Here is a 24,441-nt window from a genome sequence, read left to right as displayed (position 1 = left end):
GCTCGATAAAACACTGCGGGGCTTGGTCTCACACTTCTGAATATGAACAAGGATTCGCGTACATAGTAAAAGAGTTTACTCCAGATGAATGTAGGCACGCTCAAGTGGTAGGCGAAATTTTACTCTCTGATACTTATAAGGTTAGGGAATTACGTCGCAATCATACTACAAGGGGTCAAGCATTAATCATCGGCAGCGTCACGGGCTCATCGTGCGAGGGAGGTGTCTACTCAACACCATCTTATACGTGGACGAAGGCGCTGGTATACTACGAGTACGAGATCAGCATGTACGACTACGTGACGACAGCGAACTTCGAGGAAGACCAAGTGACACTTCGAAGTTGTATCGTGTGCCCGTACAGTGTTGGTTGGTGTTTGGACACGGAATACGGCTATCTCACCTGGGATTTAGATCAACAAAAGCTCTGTGAAAGGACCGACTTCGAGATCATCTACGAAGGTACGGTCAATAAGACGTTTAACGGCAACAAGGGCGATCGCATAAACGCCGTTTACACCTTTACACACGAACAGATGTTTTCAATAAGGGCGCGTGATGTAAAACAGATCTGCGGTTTCGACAGTTTCAACACAGATCACCCGCGAATCTTCATTCTTGAATTAAACGGTTATCAATCGCCGTTTAAACGTAAGGCCATAAATGGGAAGAACGTGGATCTCTTCACATATTTCAACTCCAAAATAACACTGGTTGAAAACTACCTTGAGCAGAAACTGAATGATGTATACACCGCGGTGATGACGGAGATATGCAAGGTTGACAAGGCATTGATGGAAACGAAGTTGACTTTAGCACGCATTAATCCAACCGAATTCGTTTCCAATTTGATACGGCGACCGGGCACACAGCGATAGTCGCCGCAGAGGTGTTGTATATTCTTGAATGCAAACCAGTTTTCGTCACCTACCGAAGAGAGGACGAATGTTATCAAGAAATACCAGTGCAATACAACAACCGATCAGTTTTCATGGCACCGGTAACGAGAATGTTGCAGCTCCGAGGAACGCAAATAGATTGCACTCCGCTACTACCGACTAAGTTCAACATCGGAGGAAGATGGTACACGACGGATCAGAAATTAAGGGAAACCACACCGCCACAAGAACTAACGACGGACGTCGTGATGAGTTGGTCATACACACCCTTGCCGAGTCTAATGGAAAGTGGCGTGTACGACTACGAGAACCTGAAGCGGATGAAGGACATGGTGTATGAGCAAAGCGATAAACGTATCGCCTCATCAGTCATACACAAAATGATATCCGGCCAGCATCCCAATCTTCAAGGCTTCACGTTCGAGACGCTCATCTCCGAGAACGTCATTCATAACGCCTTCTATAAGTATTGGTCAAAGGTACTATCGTGGTCAACATGGCTGGGAAACATCACGTCTACAGCAATCGGCATCTACGTGTTAACCCGATCCCTCAAATTCATCGTCGACACCATCATTCACGGTAGGATTCTGTACGACATCTACGGTATAGGATGGCAGCTCTTGGCCTCGTTTTGGGATTCATTGACAAACTTCTTGTCACATCGTAATCATATGAGGAAAGATCAGCACCAAACCGATGCACCAGCTACAGCACCTACAATAACGACTCAGCTTCCGAACACCAGAACCAAGCGGTATCCGGATTTACAAGGGAAAATGATCAACCTTCAGAACCAACGCAACGATCTCGAGCCATGAAGTCTACAACATCATCCTGTTCATCAGCCCTTCAACGATAAATGCAAGTACGTAATTGAAACTTCGATTAATTGAGAGTGAATTGATTTATCGCGTTAAGATGGTAAAACTTGTATGTTTACCATACCAGGGAGAGTATGTTACGAACGCGAATGTAAATCGAGCGAGCGTACCTGCATCGGAGAAGGTAAACGTAAAGAAACGTAGAGAACAGGAAAGGACTAGCGCGTAGACGAAAATAGATAAAAAACCAATAAGGTCCGACGCTCAAGCGTGGGCGTAAGGTGTGAAATGACACACGCAAGGATACGTTACAAGTAAAGCACACAAGGAACACGCCCAAGGGACAGGTAATAAAGGATAAGAAAAATCCTAAGCAAATTACAGATCGCCGCGTCGGCTAAAACCAAGAGAATTAAACTTCATAACAAACACGCCTTATGAGAAACATGTAAACATTAACCGCCATTAGGGTAATGTCATAAAATACCCAAAGATACGTAGGTCAGATAGCGTACCGGATAAGGGTAATCAGGTAACACCTGAACTAATAAGCGAAATAGGGCTTAGCGAGCGCGAGTTAACAAACACGGGGGTTGGGGTTGGATTCGGATTCCTCGGACAGAGTAACGTTGTTGTTTCAGAGCTGAACTGAGAGTGAATATATTTCTAAATTTCGTCCTTATATATAATAAACTATTTCTATTTCACAATATGAGGAAGCAGGATGGAAGGGTTAATGATTCATTGTTTCGCTGCTTGTTTGATGGTGGCCTGGAGTACCTGATGTACGACGGTTTGTCGGGGAATCCCAATACGGGTCTAGTGATGCATATGTCTGAATAGCCAGGGTACAGATGACCAGGTAAAGGTGCATGGCGATAGTTGATGAATAGTTTTACAGTGTGCTGGCTTGGATGTGGGCGTGAAGGATATTTTACGATGTTGATGTCTGCATGATGATCATGTTTTACAGCTGAACGGATGTTTATGTATCTGTAGCATATTCTACAGGTAGATATCACAGGAAAGGGTACATCCAGTGGAAGGGTTGTGGCAACGAGCGTTAACTTGCCCCTCCTTAAATTTGAGGCTCCGTCCGAAAAACTTCCATAATAGTTGGCGGGTGATCTTGGATTCTAATCGTATTTGGTGCATGGCGTTTCTGAGTTCGTTGATAGGAAGAATCAACGGTGATCCTTGTAGTTCCGTTTTGTTGCTCGAAATTTCTTCCACATTTTTGAAATATTTTGCGTGATTCGTATGATAGGAGAAACGAGCCTGTCTGGTTTCTCTTTTATAGACCGCATGTGGTTTTAATTGTAAATTCCGCTGCTGAGTTGATCAAAAATGTGAACCATGTCTAGATGAATGATTTCGATCATTGCTGGGTTCGCTATGAAGTCACACACTACTGGTTGTCCTCATAAAAGAGCTGGGACGCGTTTACTGTTGTCTTCTTGCATCTCTTTTGAATCGTTCATATTCTTGTCGATGTTTGGTACAATGAAGAATTGGGGTTGTAGGGAAAGGTAAAACTTGTTGGGAACATAAATTTTCTTATTCTTATTCGTTACACCATACTATTCATTTTTTGTATACATCGTTTGTTAGTTTTGGACAACTTATTATGAATAACATTTCACGTTTATAAAGGTTTAAGTTTTATATCGCTCATATGGATCCTCTCTCCTTCTTTTGTTAAAACGGTGGTTCTATTAACCTTCTCTATTTCTATCTTTTTAAACGGGTTTGCTTGTTTGAGCCTTCTTTTCGTTTTCATGTACGCTTGAGATGTATTAGTTATGTTTTTCGTTTTTCGATTCTTGTTATGGTATTTAGTATCTTTATCTTGCTTTATCTTCAAATTGGTTTGAACTTGTTTTAAGATTGAAGGTGTGTTGTCGGTGGGTGTTATAATTTCAATAGGAGTGAATGTAGTACAAGAATGTACAGAATTATTATATTTGTGAACTGCCATCGTACCTAAATCTAACACGGATTTGTAAGGATGTTCAGATTTTGTGATGCGATATATTTCAAGTAAAGTTGAATGGAAACTTTCAACTACACCATTCATTTCGCTTCTTCCAGTAGCTGTTAAATAAGGGCTAATTTTACAGATTTTGAAAAATTCTGTAATTTCCCGTGAATTAAAAGATTTTTCCCATTCTAAGACAATACTTTCGGGGGGTTTATGTTTTAGTGTTACTTCTTTCAACGCTGGTAATACATCAACAACGGCTCTGGAGTCGATTTTTACTACTTGTGCATATTTCGAAAATTTATCTACACAAGTTAAAAAATAATGTTTTTCTAAGAAAAGTATGTCGATGTGTAATATTTGAAATAGTGTGTTTGGTAAAGGAGTTTTTTGCATTGGCGGTTTTATTGGTTTTCTATCATACTTGCATTCATTACAAGTGCGACAAGACCGTATGAAATATTTAATTTTTGCAGACATTTGTGGGAAATAGTACCGTTTAAGAATTTGTGCTTTGTTTTCCTCGTATCCTCTATGTGCTCTATCATGTTCTCTACTTATTATATCCTGCTGGTCGTTTTCATTTTCTACATCTTGTAGTAACGTTCGGGTAAAATGAGTTTTCAGCATGTTTTGTCTTCCATAATTTTGCCTGTATACTTCCTATATATTTCCCATACTTATGAATAAGCCATTTAATTTTGCATGATTAAAATGTGTTTTTAAAACATGTAGCAAGTTTCTATCACTAGTATCCGAGATCGTGACTAGTTTCCGTTCAAAGTTTGGGAAAGGTTGCGAAGAGCAAACATTGTCGTCTCCTTCTTCTAAAATGATTTGATGCCTAAAGGCATTCAAAGGAGCTTCGGTTGATGGAATAAAGAAATTATCGCTTTCGTTTGCAGAGTGTCGTGTCGCAGTCATGGAATATACCACTCGACTCAGAGCATCTGCTACTACATTAGTTTTTCCGGGTTTATATATAATTTCATAATCGTGTTCTTCTAAATATGATTTCCATCGTTTTAGTTTAGCGTTAGTGTTTTTTTGAGAAAGCGTAAATGTGAGTGGTTGATGATCAGTTAAGATTTTAAACTTTGCACCATACAGATAATTTCGGAAGGTTTTTAATGCCCAAATTATCGCTAACATTTCTTTTTCGGGTACAGAATATGACTCCTCGGTTTTTGATAATGATCGGGAACCAAAGTGAATCGGTTTTTCTTTACCCAACTCTCCTTGTCAGAGTACCGCTCCAATGGCGAAGTCGGAAGCGTCTGTTGTCAATATAAACGGTTTACTGTAATCAGGATATATTAAAATATCTGAAGACGATAGAAGATTCTTCATTTTGTCAAAGCATTTGACTTGTTCTGATGATAATATTGTTTTTCTATTGGAGGCCGGATTTGCTTCACCTCGTAATGCAGTCGTTAATGGCTTTGCTATTTTTGCAAAATCTTTAATAAATCGCCTGTAGTAACCCATTAATCCTAAAAATGATCGCAATTCCTTTATAGTTCTTGGGATAGGAAACATTTTTATGGCTTCTATTTTTTTCATGTTAGGTTTTATTCCATCGCATGAAACTACATGACCCAGGAATTCTATTTCTCTATGCAGAAATTCAGATTTGTCAATTTGCACTTTCAGATTAGCAGTGTCTAGCGTTCTGAGCACTGTGTTAAGATTTTTAAGATGTTCTTCCAATGATTTTCCAAAAACAATTACATCGTCCATATATATGTAGCATATTTTCCCTATATGATCTCTTAGGACATCATCTATAGCTCGTTGCAAAATAGCTGGAGCGTTTTTTTAATCCAAATGGCATTCTCAAGAATTCGTATTTTCCGTGATTTATAGAGAACGCGGTTTTTTCAATATCTTCGGGTTTCATTTTGATTTGATGAAAACCAGAAGCAAGATCTAGAGATGAAAAATATTGTTGTCCTTTCAATTGATCTTACACGTACGTTATTTCGGGCATTGGGTACCTGTCGCTAATTGTTTCCTCGTTCAATTCCATATAATCGATTACCATCCTAAACTTTTTTTGACCTGATGCATCGTTTTTTTTTTGGTACTATCCAGACTGGAGAAGTCCAAGCCGATCTGGATGGTCTTATTATACCTGTCTCTAGGAGGGTTTTGATTTGTTCATTTACCTCGGCTGCATATGCTGCGGGGTAAGGGTAAACTTTCTGATGCACAGGTATATCGTCTAAGGTATTTATTATACACTCTACGTTGGTGGTGCATGTCAGGGCAAGATTTGGTTTATGAAAAACATTATTATTTTTGTTTAATACTTCCGTTAACATACTCTTTTGTGACGGGTCTAGATGATCTACCCGAAAATCAATAAGATGATTTTCTTTAACAGCCTGATATATTTGTAAAGGTATTGTAAACGGCATTCCATTGTCTGTGTTTATTGTAAGAACATTATTCTTGAAACGTAATTGAGCTTCAAGTGTTTTTAAAATATATGTACCTATGATTCCAAAGAAGAATGGATGAAAATCATGCACAATGAATTGAAAATATATGCTAGATTTAGGGTGAAAAAATGCAATGTCTATGGCCGAAGTAGCGTTGAATTTGCCTGTAGCACTTTTTATGCTAAGAGTCGAATATTCATAAGGCTTAGAATGCTTGTAAGCATAAGCAAGTTTCGGCGATATTAGGTTAATGTTCGACCCACTATCTATCAAAAATGGATATTCTCCCTGTGTTGTCCGCAAAAAGGTATATGGAAGAAATGATTTCACCATTTTGCGGCCCAGTCTAAAAAATGATTTTCTCCTTCGAATATTGTATTTGTTGGATTTCTAGGGTTTAACTAAATTGTAAATATGTCAAGTAATTGTTTTGTTTTGTTTATATCTGTTCGCACTTGACAACTCTAGGAGCTATATATGTAAACAGGACGCAACATGTTAGGCATATGAACTATGGTAGAATTAAGTTGCATGAACACATGAATTGTAAAATGAACTTAAGGGACAATTGAATAAACAGTAGCAAAGGGAAAGCCAAACGAGTAACATCACTTTCACATTATCACAAATTAGAACCACTTTCGCCGCTAGTGCAAAATTATACATTTTTTGGTCCTTCGAACCGGATCGGGTGAAAGTAACCAGCTGATTGTGATATTTTCAACTTCACTACGTGAATTGAGGGATAAGTGATTTTTGGCATTGCTATAGTTGTGTGAGTTCGATAAAACACAACGGTCGTCGCCTAGCATCACAGGCACGAAATTAGTTCAAACGTGTATCACGTACGCGTTTGCGAGAGACACTTTATTTCTGTTCCACAATTTTGCACGTTTAGTTCACGTGTCGTGAAAATTGTGAGTTGTTGCACCGCATCAACGAGAAAGCGTCATTGGCTTAGCGTTCTGAAAAGTGTAGCGTCCCTTTAACATCGCCATCGCGAAACGTGACCATCTTAACGAACAGTCGTTCCCGCCATCATTTGAACAACTTGCATGCAAGATAGCAAGTTGTAACGATCGTCGACCCTACACGCGTATCTAAGTATTAGTGAAGTGCGTTAAGATGGAAAATAAAATTAAAGCCGCGCAATTAAAAAAGCGCCAAGCTCAAGCGCTGATTAAGAACATTGAGCAGTTCAAATTAAACTTTACCGACAGTGATGTGAATGAAATTCCCGTGTGTTTGGAACAGTTAGAGCAACAAAATGCCAATTTTATGGATGCAATCTCCAAACTGGAAGAGTTGGATGAGTCAACGGAATCACTAGAGACATACCTGCAAGAAAGGTGCGAGATGGATAATGTGTATCGCAAAATAAAGGGATTCTTGCTTCAGAAGCAACCATGCGAAGCAAATCCGCTAAATGCTTCAGTGTTGTTTGCGAACACGAGTGTAGGGGCGTCAGGTCATTCGGGACCAAGTTTACGGCTCCCGAAAATCGGATTACCATCCTTCGATGGTGATTCAACGAAGTGGCTCTCCTTCCGTGATCGATTTGTATCGATGATCGATTCGTCAGCAGAGATTCCGACGATCATGAAGCTGCAGTACCTGTTGTCGTCATTGAAGGGGGAAGCCGCGCTGCTCTTCGAGCACACCACGCTGATAGCAGACAATTACGCTGGCACATGGGCCGCAATGTTGAAAACTTACGACAACCCGCGTATGCTGGTCCGGCAATATCTGCGGAAAATTCACCATCTCCCAGCGGTGAAATCGGAGTCTGCGGAAGAATTGGCGCACTTGGTCGTCGAGTTTAAGCGTCATGTAGACGGCTTAGAAAAGCTGAAGGAACCTGTCGACAGTTGGGATGCTCCGCTCACCACCTTGATGTTCTTCAAGCTGCATCCCTCAACTATGCTGGCTTGGGAAAAGCATTCGTCGCAAGCACCTCGAGATAAGTATAAGGATCTCATCGAGTTCTTACAAAGTCGTGTACTTATTCTCAGGTCAACTCGGCAATTCACGGAAGACATAAAGGCCAATACGGCAATGGTGGCCGGCGGCGAGCATAAAGTAGGAGCAAGGCCGAAAACTGCAGTGAATGCAGCGACAACACGGCACTCGACGCATGGCCAGTCCAACGGCATGCAGCTACCTTGCCCGATGGGTTGCGAAGAGGTGCACAATCTTCGCAGCTGTCCTGAGTTTCTGAAAGGAGATGTCCAGCATCGGCGAGAAGTGGTGGCGAAGGAGCGGCTATGCTTCAACTGCCTGAACCAAAACCACCAAGTGAGGTCATGTAAGTCACTTAATCGTTGCATTACGTGCAACGCCAGACATCATAGCCTATTACATGACAACACACGTCCGAAAGTGTCGATGGCGGCAAAGGCCGAACAAGAGATGTCATTTCTTGAAACGGCATTGCTTTGGGTGGTCGATGACCATGGTATTCGGCATGAAGCACGAGCGCTCTTGGATTCAGGATCGATGTGCAACTTCATCTCGGAATCCTTAGCGCAAAAGTTGCTTACCACGAGATCGAAAGTTAATGTTTCGATCATAGGTATCGGTCAAGCGGTACAACAAGTTAAAGGGTCCATCGATGCTGCAGTGCAATCGAAGTCAGAGCAGTTTTCAACCACTATGGAATTTCTGATTTTGAAAACACCGTCTGCTGAGATTCCAATCACACCGATCGACACAACATCATGGAAGATTCCGACTGTCTCGTTAGCAGACCCATCATTCCACATCCCAGGGAGAATAGATATCGTCATCGGTAGTGACGCATATTGGGAAATGCATACTGGCAGAAAGCGTGCACTAGGTAGAGGCAGACCATGGTTGGTAGAGACGCCCTTCGGTTGGACAGTCTCTGGGAATAGTTCTATGGGGTACTAATATAGCTTCGGATGTTGCGGAAGATCAAAAACTTACGTCCGTTGGGTTTGCAGTCGAAAATAGAAGAGAGCTTCGTCTTGCTTTATTGGATGCACGATAGTGCAGTTTGTTCCGTTCGGGATTATCCGAACGGGATCGTTACGATCGGGTGATAGTTTACGCTATCTAGTTTGCTACTCGCAGGTAGCTCGCGTGAGATCCTGAGTGTCACGCCACATCACTTCCCCCTTCATTTAAAATTTATCAGGAAGATAAATTTTTCTGCCATATCGCGTCTGCTGGACAGGTCTTCGAGGATCGATTGGGTCGGCAGGCTTTCCATCAGGGTGTTTGGTCGTTCCTTCGTTAGCCTCTTTAGTCGGTCTGTAGGATCACTGGCTTTTCGTCATAGATGGCTGTTTTGAGGCGGTCGATGTGGTGATAATCGATCTGTGCGCTAATGGAATCGATTCGGCTTAGCATGTCTGCAACCAGGTTGTGTTTGCCGGCAACGTGTCGTATGTCGGTGGTGTATTCACTGATAAAAAGCAGTCTTCGTTGTTGCGTGGGGTTGGCATTTTCAAGTTTTTGGTGGAATGCTGTAGTTAGTGGCTTGTGATCGGTGTACACTATAAATTCGCGAGCTTCCAAAAGGTCCTTGAAGTGCTTGATCGATTCGTAAATAGCATACAGTTCGCGGTCGTATGTGCTTGTCTTCTGTAATGCGGGCGTTAATTTCTTTGAGAAGAAAGCTAGTGGTTCGATACCTTTGGCGGTTAGTTGGTTGAGTGCAGCTCCTATAGCTTGACTGGAAGCATCAACATCTAAGGCGAGCTTTGCATTTGGCGAAGGATGTGCTAACAATGCTGCGTGTGCTAGGTCGTGTTTGCATTTTTCGAAAGCTTTCGTGCTATTTTCATCCCATATAAGTAACGTTGAGTCGTTTTTAATGTTACCGTTTATCATAGCGTGTAAAATGTGTTGGCTTTCAGCTGCGTGCGGTATAAAACGACGGTAAAAATTTATAGTGCCAAGGAAACGTTTCATTTGTCTGGCCACGACTGGTTTCGGGAAGTCGAGAATTGCCTGCACTTTACTTGGCTTCGGTTTAATGCCTTCTGCGCTTATATGATGACCGAGAAATTCGACATCTGTACGACCAATTTGGCTTTTTTCGGGATTAATGGTTAGTCCGTTTTGTCGTAGGCGTTCGAATACCATTCGTAAATGTTTCCGGTGTTGTTCTTCGTCTTCCGATGCGACGCATAGATCATCCACATACGGAAAAACGAAATCTAACTCCCCAAGGATGGAATGCAAGTGCTGTTGCAAGGTTTGACCCGCGTTTCGAAGGCCAAACGTCATGAAATTGAATTCAAATAACCCGAATGGTGTTGCAATTGCGGTTTTCGGTATATCTTCGGGAGCGACGGGGATTTGGTGGTATGCACGTTGCAGATCAATACATGAAAATATTTTTTTGTTGAACAATATCGTTGAAAAATCTTGGATGTGGGGAACGGGGTAACGATCAGGCACGGTAATTGCATTTAGGCTTCTGTAATCCCCACAGGGTCTCCACTTCCCGTCCGGTTTTTTTACAAGGTGCAAAGGGCTTGCCCAACAGCTCTTAGATGGTTTGCAAATACCATTTTTTACCAAGAAATCGAATTCCGGTTTTGCTTCGCGCAATCTTTCTGGGTCCAAACGACGAGGGCGACAGAAGACAGGTGGGCCGGTGGTAATAATTTGATGCCTAACGTTTGTGTTGACCGGTTTGCGCTTGTTGTCGAGAACGGTAATATCTTCAAATTCTTTTAGAAGGTGTGAAAAACTCTCGTTTGAACTACATGCGGCTACGTGGGCTGGTAAAATGTTAGTGATAACCGGTTTGTTTTTGATAAGCTTGTTGCGTTTTATATCTACCAGTAAATCGAAATGTTTTAAAAAATCGGCTCCGATAATGTGTGAGTCTACATCCGCTATGGTACATCCGGCCACTTGCATGGCTGGTTAAGACCGATATCTAGGGTTAGATTTTTAGTGCCGTACGTACCGATTGAGCTACCGTTTGCGGCGAAGAGTTTTCTGGCTGGCATCGGGTTCATTCTATCCTTGTAGGACGGTGGTATGACTGAAATCTCAGCGCCGGTGTCGATCAGGAATCTGTTGTTGGTTCTGCTGTCGTTCACGTAGATGCGTTCGATGATTTCGGCCTTACCGGGGTTCAGCTTGATGCTGGTGTTGGTGGTGTTTAGCGTGGTGCTAGCGTGTGGAAGTGAGCCGCTGCTGCGTGCGAGTTGCTGAGAGGATGCGTTGTAGCTGGTGCTAGCGGGCTTTCTTGGGTTGGTGAGTATGGTACGATCGGGATCAGCGCGGAGAGAAAAACGCACTACTTTTTTCGGGAGTAAACCGGCAGATGTTCTCCAAAAAAAATGCATTTAGTATTCGGATCGTTGGAGTGTTCCTTCTCACATTTCTCAGCCTTGTTACCATGGCGATAGTGGAACCAACATATCCAACGGCGTGGACCTCGTGATGGTGTTCGTGGACACGTGGTGCTGGCAGTTCGTTGGCCCCATGGCTGGCTAGGTGAAGGTCGCTGTCTGGAACGGGAATCTCTGTATGTGTTGCGGTCTGCATACGGGTATCGATCAGCTGATCGAACGGATAAAACTTCGTCTAGGCGACGAGAGAGTGCATCGATGCGGGCTTCTAAACCGCAGGCGGTTGCGGGTGCATCGGTTCCACTCACGGTGCAGACGGCGTTGGTGGGCGCTTCCAGAATTTTATCGGCTACGTTGGCTTGATCGTCAAGCGATGCGGATGGCATGGCAGCGATGATAGAACGGACGGTGGTCGGTAATGCGCGTAGCCAGATATTACACAGGACGCTATCGGAACATCCTTCTCCTCCCATTCTGCGCATCTCGGAAAGAAGTACGCTCGGCTTCCGATCGCCTAGCGAAACGCCGGAGAGCAAACTTGTAAGGCGTTGATTTTCCGACGGCAGATAAAAATCAATGATCGATTTTTTTAGGGTTTCGTATCGGTCGGCCAAGGCAGACTTGTTGCACTTAGCGATGGCGAGGTGAAAAAATTTTGCGCGGGTGCCAAGTGCTACTATCACCGCGTTGAACCTGTGCTTATCCGAAAGCACGCTGTTCACGTAGAATGCTGCTTCTAAGCACACGAACCAGGTTTCATTGTCTTCGTGGTCGAAATCTGGGAAACGGATTTTAGCGACTGATTTTGTGCTTTCTGTATCTTCTTGCTTCGGCATGATCTCGGCTACTGGTACGGGATCAGTCATCGTCTCTTCGTAGATTACGCAAAAAAAAAAACGCGGCACACGCGACGCGAAAGAATTTACGATTTATGCGAACTACGCGACGAAAATGTTCACGATTGTACGCGGAATTACTTTGTACAAAATTACACGGTTGTAATTTGTATACGATCGAAACTTCACTTTTCGGATTTTCGCGTTCGGGGTCACCAGTTATGGGGTACTAATATAGCTTCGGATGTTGCGGAAGATCAAAAACTTACGTCCGTTGGGTTTGCAGTCGAAAATAGAAGAGAGCTTCGTCTTGCTTTATTGGATGCACGATAGTGCAGTTTGTTCCGTTCGGGATTATCCGAACGGGATCGTTACGATCGGGTGATAGTTTACGCTATCTAGTTTGCTACTCGCAGGTAGCTCGCGTGAGATCCTGAGTGTCACGCCACATCACTTCCCCCTTCATTTAAAATTTATCAAGAAGATAAATTTTTCTGCCATATCGCGTCTGCTGGACAGGTCTTCGAGGATCGATTGGGTCGGCAGGCTTTCCATCAGGGTGTTTGGTCGTTCCTTCGTTAGCCTCTTTGGGTGGGTCGGTCTGTAGGATCACTGGCTTTTCGTCATAGATGGCTGTTTTGAGGCGGTCGATGTGGTGATAATCGATCTGTGCGCTAATGGAATCGATTCGGCTTAGCATGTCTGCAACCAGGTTGTGTTTGCCGGCAACGTGTCGTATGTCGGTGGTGTATTCACTGATAAAAAGCAGTCTTCGTTGTTGCGTGGGGTTGGCATTTTCAAGTTTTTTTTTTTTTTTCAAGCATTTGGTGGAATGCTGTAGTTAGTGGCTTGTGATCGGTGTACACTATAAATTCGCGAGCTTCCAAAAGGTCCTTGAAGTGCTTGATCGATTCGTAAATAGCATACAGTTCGCGGTCGTATGTGCTTGTCTTCTGTAATGCGGGCGTTAATTTCTTTGAGAAGAAAGCTAGTGGTTCGATACCTTTGGCGGTTAGTTGGTTGAGTGCAGCTCCTATAGCTTGACTGGAAGCATCAACATCTAAGGCGAGCTTTGCATTTGGCGAAGGATGTGCTAACAATGCTGCGTGTGCTAGGTCGTGTTTGCATTTTTCGAAAGCTTTCGTGCTATTTTCATCCCATATAAGTAACGTTGCGTCGTTTTTAATGTTACCGTTTATCATAGCGTGTAAAATGTGTTGGCTTTCAGCTGCGTGCGGTATAAAACGACGGTAAAAATTTATAGTGCCAAGGAAACGTTTCATTTGTCTGGCCACGACTGGTTTCGGGAAGTCGAGAATTGCCTGCACTTTACTTGGCTTCGGTTTAATGCCTTCTGCGCTTATATGATGACCGAGAAATTCGACATCTGTACGACCAATTTGGCTTTTTTCGGGATTAATGGTTAGTCCGTTTTGTCGTAGGCGTTCGAATACCATTCGTAAATGTTTCCGGTGTTGTTCTTCGTCTTCCGATGCGACGCATAGATCATCCACATACGGAAAAACGAAATCTAACTCCCCAAGGATGGAATGCAAGTGCCGTTGCAAGGTTTGACCCGCGTTTCGAAGGCCAAACGTCATGAAATTGAATTCAAATAACCCGAATGGTGTTGCAATTGCGGTTTTCGGTATATCTTCGGGAGCGACGGGGATTTGGTGGTATGCACGTTGCAGATCAATACATGAAAATATTTTTTTGTTGAACAATATCGTTGAAAAATCTTGGATGTGGGGAACGGGGTAACGATCAGGCACGGTAATTGCATTTAGGCTTCTGTAATCCCCACAGGGTCTCCACTTCCCGTCCGGTTTTTTTACAAGGTGCAAAGGGCTTGCCCAACAGCTCTTAGATGGTTTGCAAATACCATTTTTTACCAAGAAATCGAATTCCGTTTTTGCTTCGCGCAATCTTTCTGGGTCCAAACGACGAGGGCGACAGAAGACAGGTGGGCCGGTGGTAATAATTTGATGCCTAACGTTTGTGTTGACCGGTTTGCGCTTGTTGTCGAGAACGGTAATATCTTCAAATTCTTTTAGAAGGTGTGAAAAACTCTCGTTTGAACTACATGCGGCTACGTGGGCTGGTAAAATGTTAGTGATAACCGGTTTGTTTTTGATAAGCTTGTTGCGTTTTATATCTACCAGTAAATCGAAATGTTTTAAAAAATCGACTCCGATAATGTGTGAGTCTACATCCGCTATGGTAAACGGCCACTTGTATGGCTGGTTAAGACCGATATCTAGGGTTAGATTTTTAGTGCCGTACGTACCGATTGAGCTACCGTTTGCGGCGAAGAGTTTTCTGGCTGGCATCGGGTTCATTCTATCCTTGTAGGACGGTGGTATGACTGAAATCTCAGCGCCGGTGTCGATCAGGAATCTGTTGTTGGTTCTGCTGTCGTTCACGTAGATGCGTTCGATGATTTCGGCCTTACCGGGGTTCAGCTTGATGCTGGTGTTGGTGGTGTTTAGCGTGGTGCTAGCGTGTGGAAGTGAGCCGCTGCTGCGTGCGAGTTGCTGAGAGGATGCGTTGTAGCTGGTGCTAGCGGGCTTTCTTGGGTTGGTGAGTATGGTACGATCGGGATCAGCGCGGAGAGAAAAACGCACTACTTTTTTCGGGAGTAAACCGGCAGATGTTCTCCAAAAAAAATGCATTTAGTATTCGGATCGTTGGAGTGTTCCTTCTCACATTTCTCAGCCTTGTTACCATGGCGATAGTGGAACCAACATATCCAACGGCGTGGACCTCGTGATGGTGTTCGTGGACGCGTGGTGCTGGCAGTTCGTTGGCCCCATGGCTGGCTAGGTGAAGGTCGCTGTCTGGAACGGGAATCTCTGTATGTGTTGCGGTCTGCATACGGGTATCGATCAGCTGATCGAACGGATAAAACTTCGTCTAGGCGACGAGAGAGTGCATCGATGCGGGCTTCTAAACCGCAGGCGGTTGCGGGTGCATCGGTTCCACTCACGGTGCAGACGGCGTTGGTGGGCGCTTCTAGAATTTTATCGGCTACGTTGGCTTGATCGTCAAGCGATGCGGATGGCATGGCAGCGATGATAGAACGGACGGTGGTCGGTAATGCGCGTAGCCAGATATTACACAGGACGCTATCGGAACATCCTTCTCCTCCCATTCTGCGCATCTCGGAAAGAAGTACGCTCGGCTTCCGATCGCCTAGCGAAACGCCGGAGAGCAAACTTGTAAGGCGTTGATTTTCCGACGGCAGATAAAAATCAATGATCGATTTTTTTAGGGTTTCGTATCGGTCGGCCGAGGCAGACTTGTTGCACTTAGCGATGGCGGGGTGAAAAAATTTTGCGCGGGTGCCAAGTGCTACTATCACCGCGTTGAACCTGTGCTTATCCGAAAGCACGCTGTTCACGTAGAATGCTGCTTCTAAGCACACGAACCAGGTTTCAATGTCTTCGTGGTCGAAATCTGGGAAACGGATTTTAGCGACTGATTTTGTGCTTTCTGTATCTTCTTGCTTCGGCATGATCTCGGCTACTGGTACGGGATCAGTCATCGTCTCTTCGTAGATTACGCAAAAAAAAAAAAACGCGGCACACGCGACGCGAAAGAATTTACGATTTATGCGAACTACGCGACGAAAATGTTCACGATTGTACGCGGAATTACTTTGTACAAAATTACACGGTTGTAATTTGTATACGATCGAAACTTCACTTTTCGGATTTTCGCGTTCGGGGTCACCAGTTATGGGGTACTAATATAGCTTCGGATGTTGCGGAAGATCAAAAACTTACGTCCGTTGGGTTTGCAGTCGAAAATAGAAGAGAGCTTCGTCTTGCTTTATTGGATGCACGATAGTGCAGTTTGTTCCGTTCGGGATTATCCGAACGGGATCGTTACGATCGGGTGATAGTTTACGCTATCTAGTTTGCTACTCGCAGGTAGCTCGCGTGAGATCCTGAGTGTCACGCCACATCACTTCCCCCTTCATTTAAAATTTATCAGGAAGATAAATTTTTCTGCCATATCGCGTCTGCTGGACAGGTCTTCGAGGATCGATTGGGTCGGCAGGCTTTCCATCAGGGTGTTTGGTCGTTCCTTCGTTAGCCTCTTTGGGTGGGTCGGTCTGTAGGATCACTGGCTTTTCGTCATAGATGGCTGTTTTGAGGCGGTCGATGTGGTGATAATCGATCTGTGCGCTAATGGAATCGATTCGGCTTAGCATGTCTGCAACCAGGTTGTGTTTGCCGGCAACGTGTCGTATGTCGGTGGTGTATTCACTGATAAAAGGCAGTCTTCGTTGTTGCGTGGGGTTGGCATTTTCAAGTTTTTGGTGGAATGCTGTAGTTAGTGGCTTGTGATCGGTGTACACTATAAATTCGCGAGCTTCCAAAAGGTCCTTGAAGTGCTTGATCGATTCGTAAATAGCATACAGTTCGCGGTCGTATGTGCTTGTCTTCTGTAATGCGGGCGTTAATTTCTTTGAGAAGAAAGCTAGTGGTTCGATACCTTTGGCGGTTAGTTGGTTGAGTGCAGCTCCTATAGCTTGACTGGAAGCATCAACATCTAAGGCGAGCTTTGCATTTGGCGAAGGATGTGCTAACAATGCTGCGTGTGCTAGGTCGTGTTTGCATTTTTCGAAAGCTTTCGTGCTATTTTCATCCGATATAAGTAACGTTGAGTCGTTTTTAATGTTACCGTTTATCATAGCGTGTAAAATGTGTTGGCTTTCAGCTGCGTGCGGTATAAAACGACGGTAAAAATTTATAGTGCCAAGGAAACGTTTCATTTGTCTGGCCACGACTGGTTTCGGGAAGTCGAGAATTGCCTGCACTTTACTTGGCTTCGGTTTAATGCCTTCTGCGCTTATATGATGACCGAGAAATTCGACATCTGTACGACCAATTTGGCTTTTTTCGGGATTAATGGTTAGTCCGTTTTGTCGTAGGCGTTCGAATACCATTCGTAAATGTTTCCGGTGTTGTTCTTCGTCTTCCGATGCGACGCATAGATCATCCACATACGGAAAAACGAAATCTAACTCCCCAAGGATGGAATGCAAGTGCCGTTGCAAGGTTTGACCCGCGTTTCGAAGGCCAAACGTCATGAAATTGAATTCAAATAACCCGAATGGTGTTGCAATTGCGGTTTTCGGTATATCTTCGGGAGCGACGGGGATTTGGTGGTATGCACGTTGCAGATCAATACATGAAAATATTTTTTTGTTGAACAATATCGTTGAAAAATCTTGGATGTGGGGAACGGGGTAACGATCAGGCACGGTAATTGCATTTAGGCTTCTGTAATCCCCACAGGGTCTCCACTTCCCGTCCGGTTTTTTTACAAGGTGCAAAGGGCTTGCCCAACAGCTCTTAGATGGTTTGCAAATACCATTTTTTACCAAGAAATCGAATTCCGGTTTTGCTTCGCGCAATCTTTCTGGGTCCAAACGACGAGGGCGACAGAAGACAGGTGGGCCGGTGGTAATAATTTGATGCCTAACGTTTGTGTTGACCGGTTTGCGCTTGTTGTCGAGAACGGTAATATCTTCAAATTCTTTTAGAAGGTGTGAAAAACTCTCGTTTGAACTACATGCGGCTACGTGGGCTGGTAAAATGTTAGTGATAACCGGTTTGTTTTTGATAAGCTTGTTGCGTTTTATATCTACCAGTAAATCGAAATGTTTTAAAAAATCGGCTCCGATAATGTGTGAGTCTACATCCGCTATGGTACATCCGGCCACTTGCATGGCTGGTTAAGACCGATATCTAGGGTTAGATTTTTAGTGCCGTACGTACCGATTGAGCTACCGTTTGCGGCGAAGAGTTTTCTGGCTGGCATCGGGTTCATTCTATCCTTGTAGGACGGTGGTATGACTGAAATCTCAGCGCCGGTGTCGATCAGGAATCTGTTGTTGGTTCTGCTGTCGTTCACGTAGATGCGTTCGATGATTTCGGCCTTACCGGGGTTCAGCTTGATGCTGGTGTTGGTGGTGTTTAGCGTGGTGCTAGCGTGTGGAAGTGAGCCGCTGCTGCGTGCGAGTTGCTGAGAGGATGCGTTGTAGCTGGTGCTAGCGGGCTTTCTTGGGTTGGTGAGTATGGTACGATCGGGATCAGCGCGGAGAGAAAAACGCACTACTTTTTTCGGGAGTAAACCGGCAGATGTTCTCCAAAAAAAATGCATTTAGTATTCGGATCGTTGGAGTGTTCCTTCTCACATTTCTCAGCCTTGTTACCATGGCGATAGTGGAACCAACATATCCAACGGCGTGGACCTCGTGATGGTGTTCGTGGACGCGTGGTGCTGGCAGTTCGTTGGCCCCATGGCTGGCTAGGTGAAGGTCGCTGTCTGGAACGGGAATCTCTGTATGTGTTGCGGTCTGCATACGGGTATCGATCAGCTGATCGAACGGATAAAACTTCGTCTAGGCGACGAGAGAGTGCATCGATGCGGGCTTCTAAACCGCAGGCGGTTGCGGGTGCATCGGTTCCACTCACGGTGCAGACGGCGTTGGTGGGCGCTTCTAGAATTTTATCGGCTACGTTGGCTTGATCGTCAAGCGATGCGGATGGCATGGCAGCGATGATAGAACGGACGGTGGTCGGTAATGCGCGTAGCCAGATATTACACAGGACGCTATCGGAACATCCTTCTCCTCCCATTCTGCGCATCTCGGAAAGAAGTACGCTCGGCTTCCGATCGCCTAGCGAAACGCCGGAGAGCAAACTTGTAAGGCGTTGATTTTCCGACGGCAGATAAAAATCAATGATCGATTTTTTTAGGGTTTCGTATCGGTCGGCCAAGGCAGACTTGTTGCACTTAGCGATGGCGGGGTGAAAAAATTTTGCGCGGGTGCCAAGTGCTACTATCACCGCGTTGAACCTGTGCTTATCCGAAAGCACGCTGTTCACGTAGAATGCTGCTTCTAAGCACACGAACCAGGTTTCAATGTCTTCGTGGTCGAAATCTGGGAAACGGATTTTAGCGACTGATTTTGTGCTTTCTGTATCTTCTTGCTTCGGCATGATCTCGGCTACTGGTACGGGATCAGTCATCGTCTCTTCGTAGATTACGCAAAAAAAAAACGCGGCACACGCGACGCGAAAGAATTTACGATTTATGCGAACTACGCGACGAAAATGTTCACGATTGTACGCGGAATTACTTTGTACAAAATTACACGGTTGTAATTTGTATACGATCGAAACTTCACTTTTCGGATTTTCGCGTTCGGGGTCACCAGTTATGGGGTACTAATATAGCTTCGGATGTTGCGGAAGATCAAAAACTTACGTCCGTTGGGTTTGCAGTCGAAAATAGAAGAGAGCTTCGTCTTGCTTTATTGGATGCACGATAGTGCAGTTTGTTCCGTTCGGGATTATCCGAACGGGATCGTTACGATCGGGTGATAGTTTACGCTATCTAGTTTGCTACTCGCAGGTAGCTCGCGTGAGATCCTGAGTGTCACGCCACAGTTCCCACACATCGGGTTCGAGCCAACGGTCCTGCCTCACCACCGTTAGTCAAGCTTCGCTTGACACTATGCTGCAACGTTTCTGGGAAACAGAGAGCATCCTAGAAGGTCCCGCGTTATCCATAGAAGAGGACCAATGCGAGAAACATTATGCGGCCACTACAATGCGTGATAGTCAAGGTCGATACGTAGTAAGCTTGCCGCATAAGACCGATTCCAAGATTGTATTGGGACAATCTAGAGCGATAGCCGATCGCCGGCTCGTTGCCGTTGAACGACGATTGTTGAACAATCCTGAAATGGAAGTAGAATATAAAAGGTTCATGTTCAAATACGAAACATTAGGACATATGAGAAAACTCACCGAACCTATAGATGATAGTGCTCCGCATTATTATATCCCTCACCATGCGGTGGTAAAGGAAACGAGTACGACCACGAAGGTACGTGTTGTCTTCGATGCATCCTGCAAGACAACGTCTGGATACTCGTTAAACGATACGCTGCTCGTAGGCCCTACAGCACAAGATGATTTGTTTACGATTAGCTTGAGGTTCAGAAAGCACGCCATAGCCCTAATAGCAGATGTCGAAAAGATGTATCTACAAGTTCATCATTGTGAAAGTGATCACAAACTGCTACGCATTCGGTACCGAGAAAGATTCACCGATCCAATAGCAACGTACGAGTTGCAAACAATTACCTACGGTACTGCCTCAGCGCCATTTTTGGCCACACGCACGTTGCAACAGATTGCGCACGACCACAAGGGCCAGTACCCCAAAGCGATTGATCCAGTTCTGCACGACTTCTATGTGGATGATCTATTGACCGGTGCGGCGGACCTGGCAGAAGCCATCGAAGTGCGCAAGCAAATTTCACAAATGCTGGATTCAGCCGGCTTTGCATTGAAGAAGTGGGCGTCAAATGTTCCTGATGCACTACGAGATGTCTCACTAGAGGATCTTGCGATCCAATCGATGCATGAATGGAAGGACGGCCAAGCAGTATCAACGCTAGGGTTGGTTTGGGAACCAGCCAATGATATGTTTTGCTTCAAAGTAAATCTTCCACCTCCTGCTGAAGTGTTAACGAGAAGTCTGGTCTTGTCGTATACGGCAAGTATATTCGACCCTCTTGGGCTATTGGGTCCGACCATCATCCTGGCTAAGATGTTCTTGCAGCGATTATGGAGTTTGAGGAATGATGGAAAGGCTTGGGATTGGGATTGTGCATTACCGGGCGAGCTTCAGGAAGAGTGGAGAAGTTTCCACTCAACACTATATTTGCTACGCAAATTACGTGTGCCTCGGTTTGTGTCCCAGTCTGAAACGGTTAGCCTACAATTGCATGTATTTGCCGATGCATCGCAAATTGCATATGGAGCTTGCTGCTATGTGTGAGCAGAATCCATGGGGTCAACTACGGTGCGGCTATTAGCTGCCAAATCAAAGGTAGTGTCTCTGGCAAACACCCATTCGATTGGCAGGTTGGAGCTGTGCGCCGCACGATTAGCGACGCAATTGTTCCAGAAAGTGAGTCGAGCGCTAACGCCATCTCAGATGACCATCTGTTGGACCGACTCGATGACAGTAATGTACTGGCTGAAGTCTCCTCCCCGTCGATGGAATCCATTTGTGGCCAACAGGGTGGCCCAAATTCAGGAGGAAACGAGGATATCATGCTGGCGTCATGTTCCAGGGTGTCATAACCCGGCAGATGACATTTCGCGGGGACTAAAACCAGACGATTTGCTGAAGTGTGATCGGTGGTGGCATGGACCACATTGGTTGGTTCTCGGTGAAGATGAATGGCCACAACCGGTTCCACTACCCATGAAGGATGACGGTGACATCGAAGAAAGAGCAAAGGTGTCACTAATTGTCACAGCGAAGTGTGAATTCCGTGACAAACTTTTTGAACGGTTCTCGTCATACAGTAAACTGCGACGAGTAATGGGATACTGCTTGCGATTCATCGAATGCAGCCGAGCAAGCAAGGTATCAGCGAGCAAGTGCAACAAACCGACGTCTATCAAGGAGTTGGAAAATGCTGTTCCTTCGCTTACGGCGACGGAACTGCGCATTGCGGAACTGAGGTTGTGCCAGCTAGCACAACGGGATTCATTCGCGGAAGAGCTGGACGACCTGCAACGAGGGAAACGTGTTGGTGAAAGATCGAAGCTGAAGTGGTTGTCACCGTACCTTGATGAAGGAGGTATGTTACGCATCGGTGGACGGCTGGGAAATGCGAACATTTCCAAGGATGTTAAGCACCCCATCATCCTTGCGGCTTCACATCACCTATCTTCACTGTTAGTATCAGCATATCATCTGAAGTTACTACATGCTGGTCCGCAGTTGATGTTGGCAACGATTCGACAACGCTTCTGGTTGATTGGTGGTCGAAATCTTGCAAGGAGCGTTTACCATCGATGCCACACTTGTTTTAAGAACAAGCCGGTATTGGTGAAGCAGGCGGTAGCTGATTTGCCTGAATCACGAGTGACACCGACGAGACCATTTGCAGTTAGCGGTGTGGACTATTGCGGACCATTTCTGTTGAAATCAACGATCCGCAACCGGAGTCCAACAAAAGCATACATCGCGATCTTTGTGTGCTTCTCAACGCGAGCAGTTCACATCGAGTTGGTGAGTGATCTCACCACGACAGCATTTCTGGCAGCATTACGACGTTTTGTCGCACGCAGAGGCAAAGTCTTTGAGTTACACTCGGATAATGCGACTACGTTTAAGGGAGCAGCTCACGAATTAAACCGCATTTATAAAATGTTGAAAGCTGATGATAGTGATAGGAGATTAATTTTTGATTGGTGTGCAGAAAATGAAATGCGTTGGAAGTTCATTCCCCCACGGGCGCCTCATTTTGGAGGACTTTGGGAGGCAGCAGTAAAATCAGCGAAAAGGCACATTGCTAAAACGATAGGAGTTAGTAGGATTACACAAGAAAATATGCTTACCCTTCTCGCGCAAGTGGAACAATGCCTCAATTCACGTCCGTTAGTACCATTGTCGAATGAACCGACCGATTTAGAAGTTTTAACTCCAGGCCATTTCTTAGTAGGGTCCAACATGCAAGCGGTACCAGAGGTTGACTTTACTAATCGTCAAGACAACCGATTAACCAAATACCAGCTCGTGCAGAAACATGTACAATCGATTTGGGCACGATGGTACCCAGAGTACTTACAGCAACTCCAGGCTAGAGCCAAACACTCTAACGCGTCACCGGTACAGTTAGAAGTGAACCGTTTAGTGATTGTAAAGGAGGATAACGTGCCACCTAGTGTGTGGCCGAAAGGGCGAATTATAGCACTGCACCCAGGTAAAGACGGCGTAGTCAGAGTAGTAACCTTACGCACTGGGTCAGGAAAGGAAATCGTTAGAGCAGTGAACAGACTTGCGCTATTGCCAAATCATATAGAGGATCAGTCTGCTCACAACCAAACCACGTGTTAGAATAGCGGTACGATCATTGTCACGACTGACAGATGCAATGTTAACACTGCTGATCAGTGTAGTAAACAACAGAAATTAGTTACAGGAATTAACCAGCTACAGGAATTAAATAGTTACAAGAATTGAAATTTATAATTAGTACTAGGTTAAAAGAATTCTCTTTTGGTGGCCGGAATGTTGGATTTCTAGGGTTTAACTAAATTGTAAATATGTCAAGTAATTGTTTTGTTTTGTTTATATCTGTTCGCACTTGACAACTCTAGGAGCTATATATGTAAACAGGACGCAACATGTTAGGCATATGAACTATGGTAGAATTAAGTTGCATGAACACATGAATTGTAAAATGAACTTAAGGAACAATTGAATAAACAGTAGCAAAGGGAAAGCCAAACGAGTAACATCACTTTCACATTATCACAAATTAGAACCACTTTCGCCGCTAGTGCAAAATTATTAATTTTTTGGAAACAGTTCGATCGCACGTCTTCCACATGCTTAGAAATCGTGTTCGCGTCGGAACAATCATATTCCAGTTAGTATTCTTGAAGCTGTTGTATTAGATCAAAATCGGGATGTGCGCGGACGCACTTCCCGGCTACCAAAAATTGCGCATACGAGTTATACACATGAGGGATAATCGCAGGGGTCAACCCAACCGAAGTGCAATGGAAGAGCCTCGCCCTGGGGGAACCGCCTTCGTGATCACGGTAACCTTTATGCCAGGTAAGTATCCGGTTCGAAGGACCAAAAAATGTATAATTTTGCACTAGCGGCGAAAGTGGTTCTAATTTGTGATAATGTGAAAGTGATGTTACTCGTTTGGCTTTCCCTTTGCTACTGTTTATTCAATTGTCCCTTAAGTTCATTTTACAATTCATGTGTTCATGCAACTTAATTCTACCATAGTTCATATGCCTAACATGTTGCGTCCTGTTTACATATATAGCTCCTAGAGTTGTCAAGTGCGAACAGATATAAACAAAACAAAACAATTACTTGACATATTTACAATTTAGTTAAACCCTAGAAATCCAACAGTATTGGATGGTTCGCTTTATGAGCTAAAGTTCCTTCTAGTTTCTGTTTCGTTTAACGGCGGTGCTGCTGCCACATAATCCAGTGGAGCATGTACCGGATATGTTTGCCTATACTGTGCCGAGAAAGGTCTAGC

At 44.5% G+C, this 24,441-nt stretch overlaps 1 protein-coding gene, 1 non-coding gene and 1 pseudogene across 2 annotated transcripts; 1 reads left to right on the top strand and 2 right to left on the bottom strand.

Moving 5' to 3' along the window:
* Positions 1 to 2,728: 2,728 nt before the first annotated feature.
* On the bottom strand, positions 2,729 to 3,361 carry LOC128309232 (uncharacterized; annotated as a pseudogene).
* A 3,912-nt stretch (positions 3,362 to 7,273) lies between these two features.
* On the top strand, positions 7,274 to 20,959 carry LOC128309231 (uncharacterized). The gene is made up of 4 exons (XM_053045609.1): positions 7,274 to 8,453; positions 8,529 to 9,051; positions 19,790 to 20,809; positions 20,875 to 20,959. The coding sequence occupies exons 1-4, from the start codon at positions 7,274 to 7,276 to the stop codon at positions 20,957 to 20,959; spliced, it is 2,808 nt and encodes a 935-aa protein (XP_052901569.1).
* A 2,878-nt stretch (positions 20,960 to 23,837) lies between these two features.
* LOC128309242 (U1 spliceosomal RNA) lies at positions 23,838 to 24,001 on the bottom strand. Its single transcript, XR_008288846.1, has one exon. It is a non-coding gene; the product is annotated as a U1 spliceosomal RNA (small nuclear RNA).
* Between the last annotated feature and the right edge of the window lie 440 nt (positions 24,002 to 24,441).

Source organism: Anopheles moucheti, unplaced genomic scaffold, assembly GCF_943734755.1.
Source record: "Anopheles moucheti unplaced genomic scaffold, idAnoMoucSN_F20_07 scaffold_34_ctg1, whole genome shotgun sequence".
NCBI classification, from domain to species: domain Eukaryota; kingdom Metazoa; phylum Arthropoda; class Insecta; order Diptera; family Culicidae; genus Anopheles; species Anopheles moucheti.
This window is presented reverse-complemented; position numbering and strand designations above follow the sequence as displayed.

Bases quoted from the DNA above. Each gene is read 5' to 3' on its own strand.
- LOC128309231 (XM_053045609.1), top strand. From the start codon at position 7,274: ATGGAAAATAAAATTAAAGCCGCGCAATTAAAAAAGCGCCAAGCTCAA. The intron at 9,052-19,789 runs GTACTAATATAG...GTCACGCCACAG, and splicing joins TCTGGGAATAGTTCTATGGG to TTCCCACACATCGGGTTCGA. The intron at 20,810-20,874 runs GTTGGTTTGGGA...CTCCTGCTGAAG, and splicing joins CAAGCAGTATCAACGCTAGG to TGTTAACGAGAAGTCTGGTC.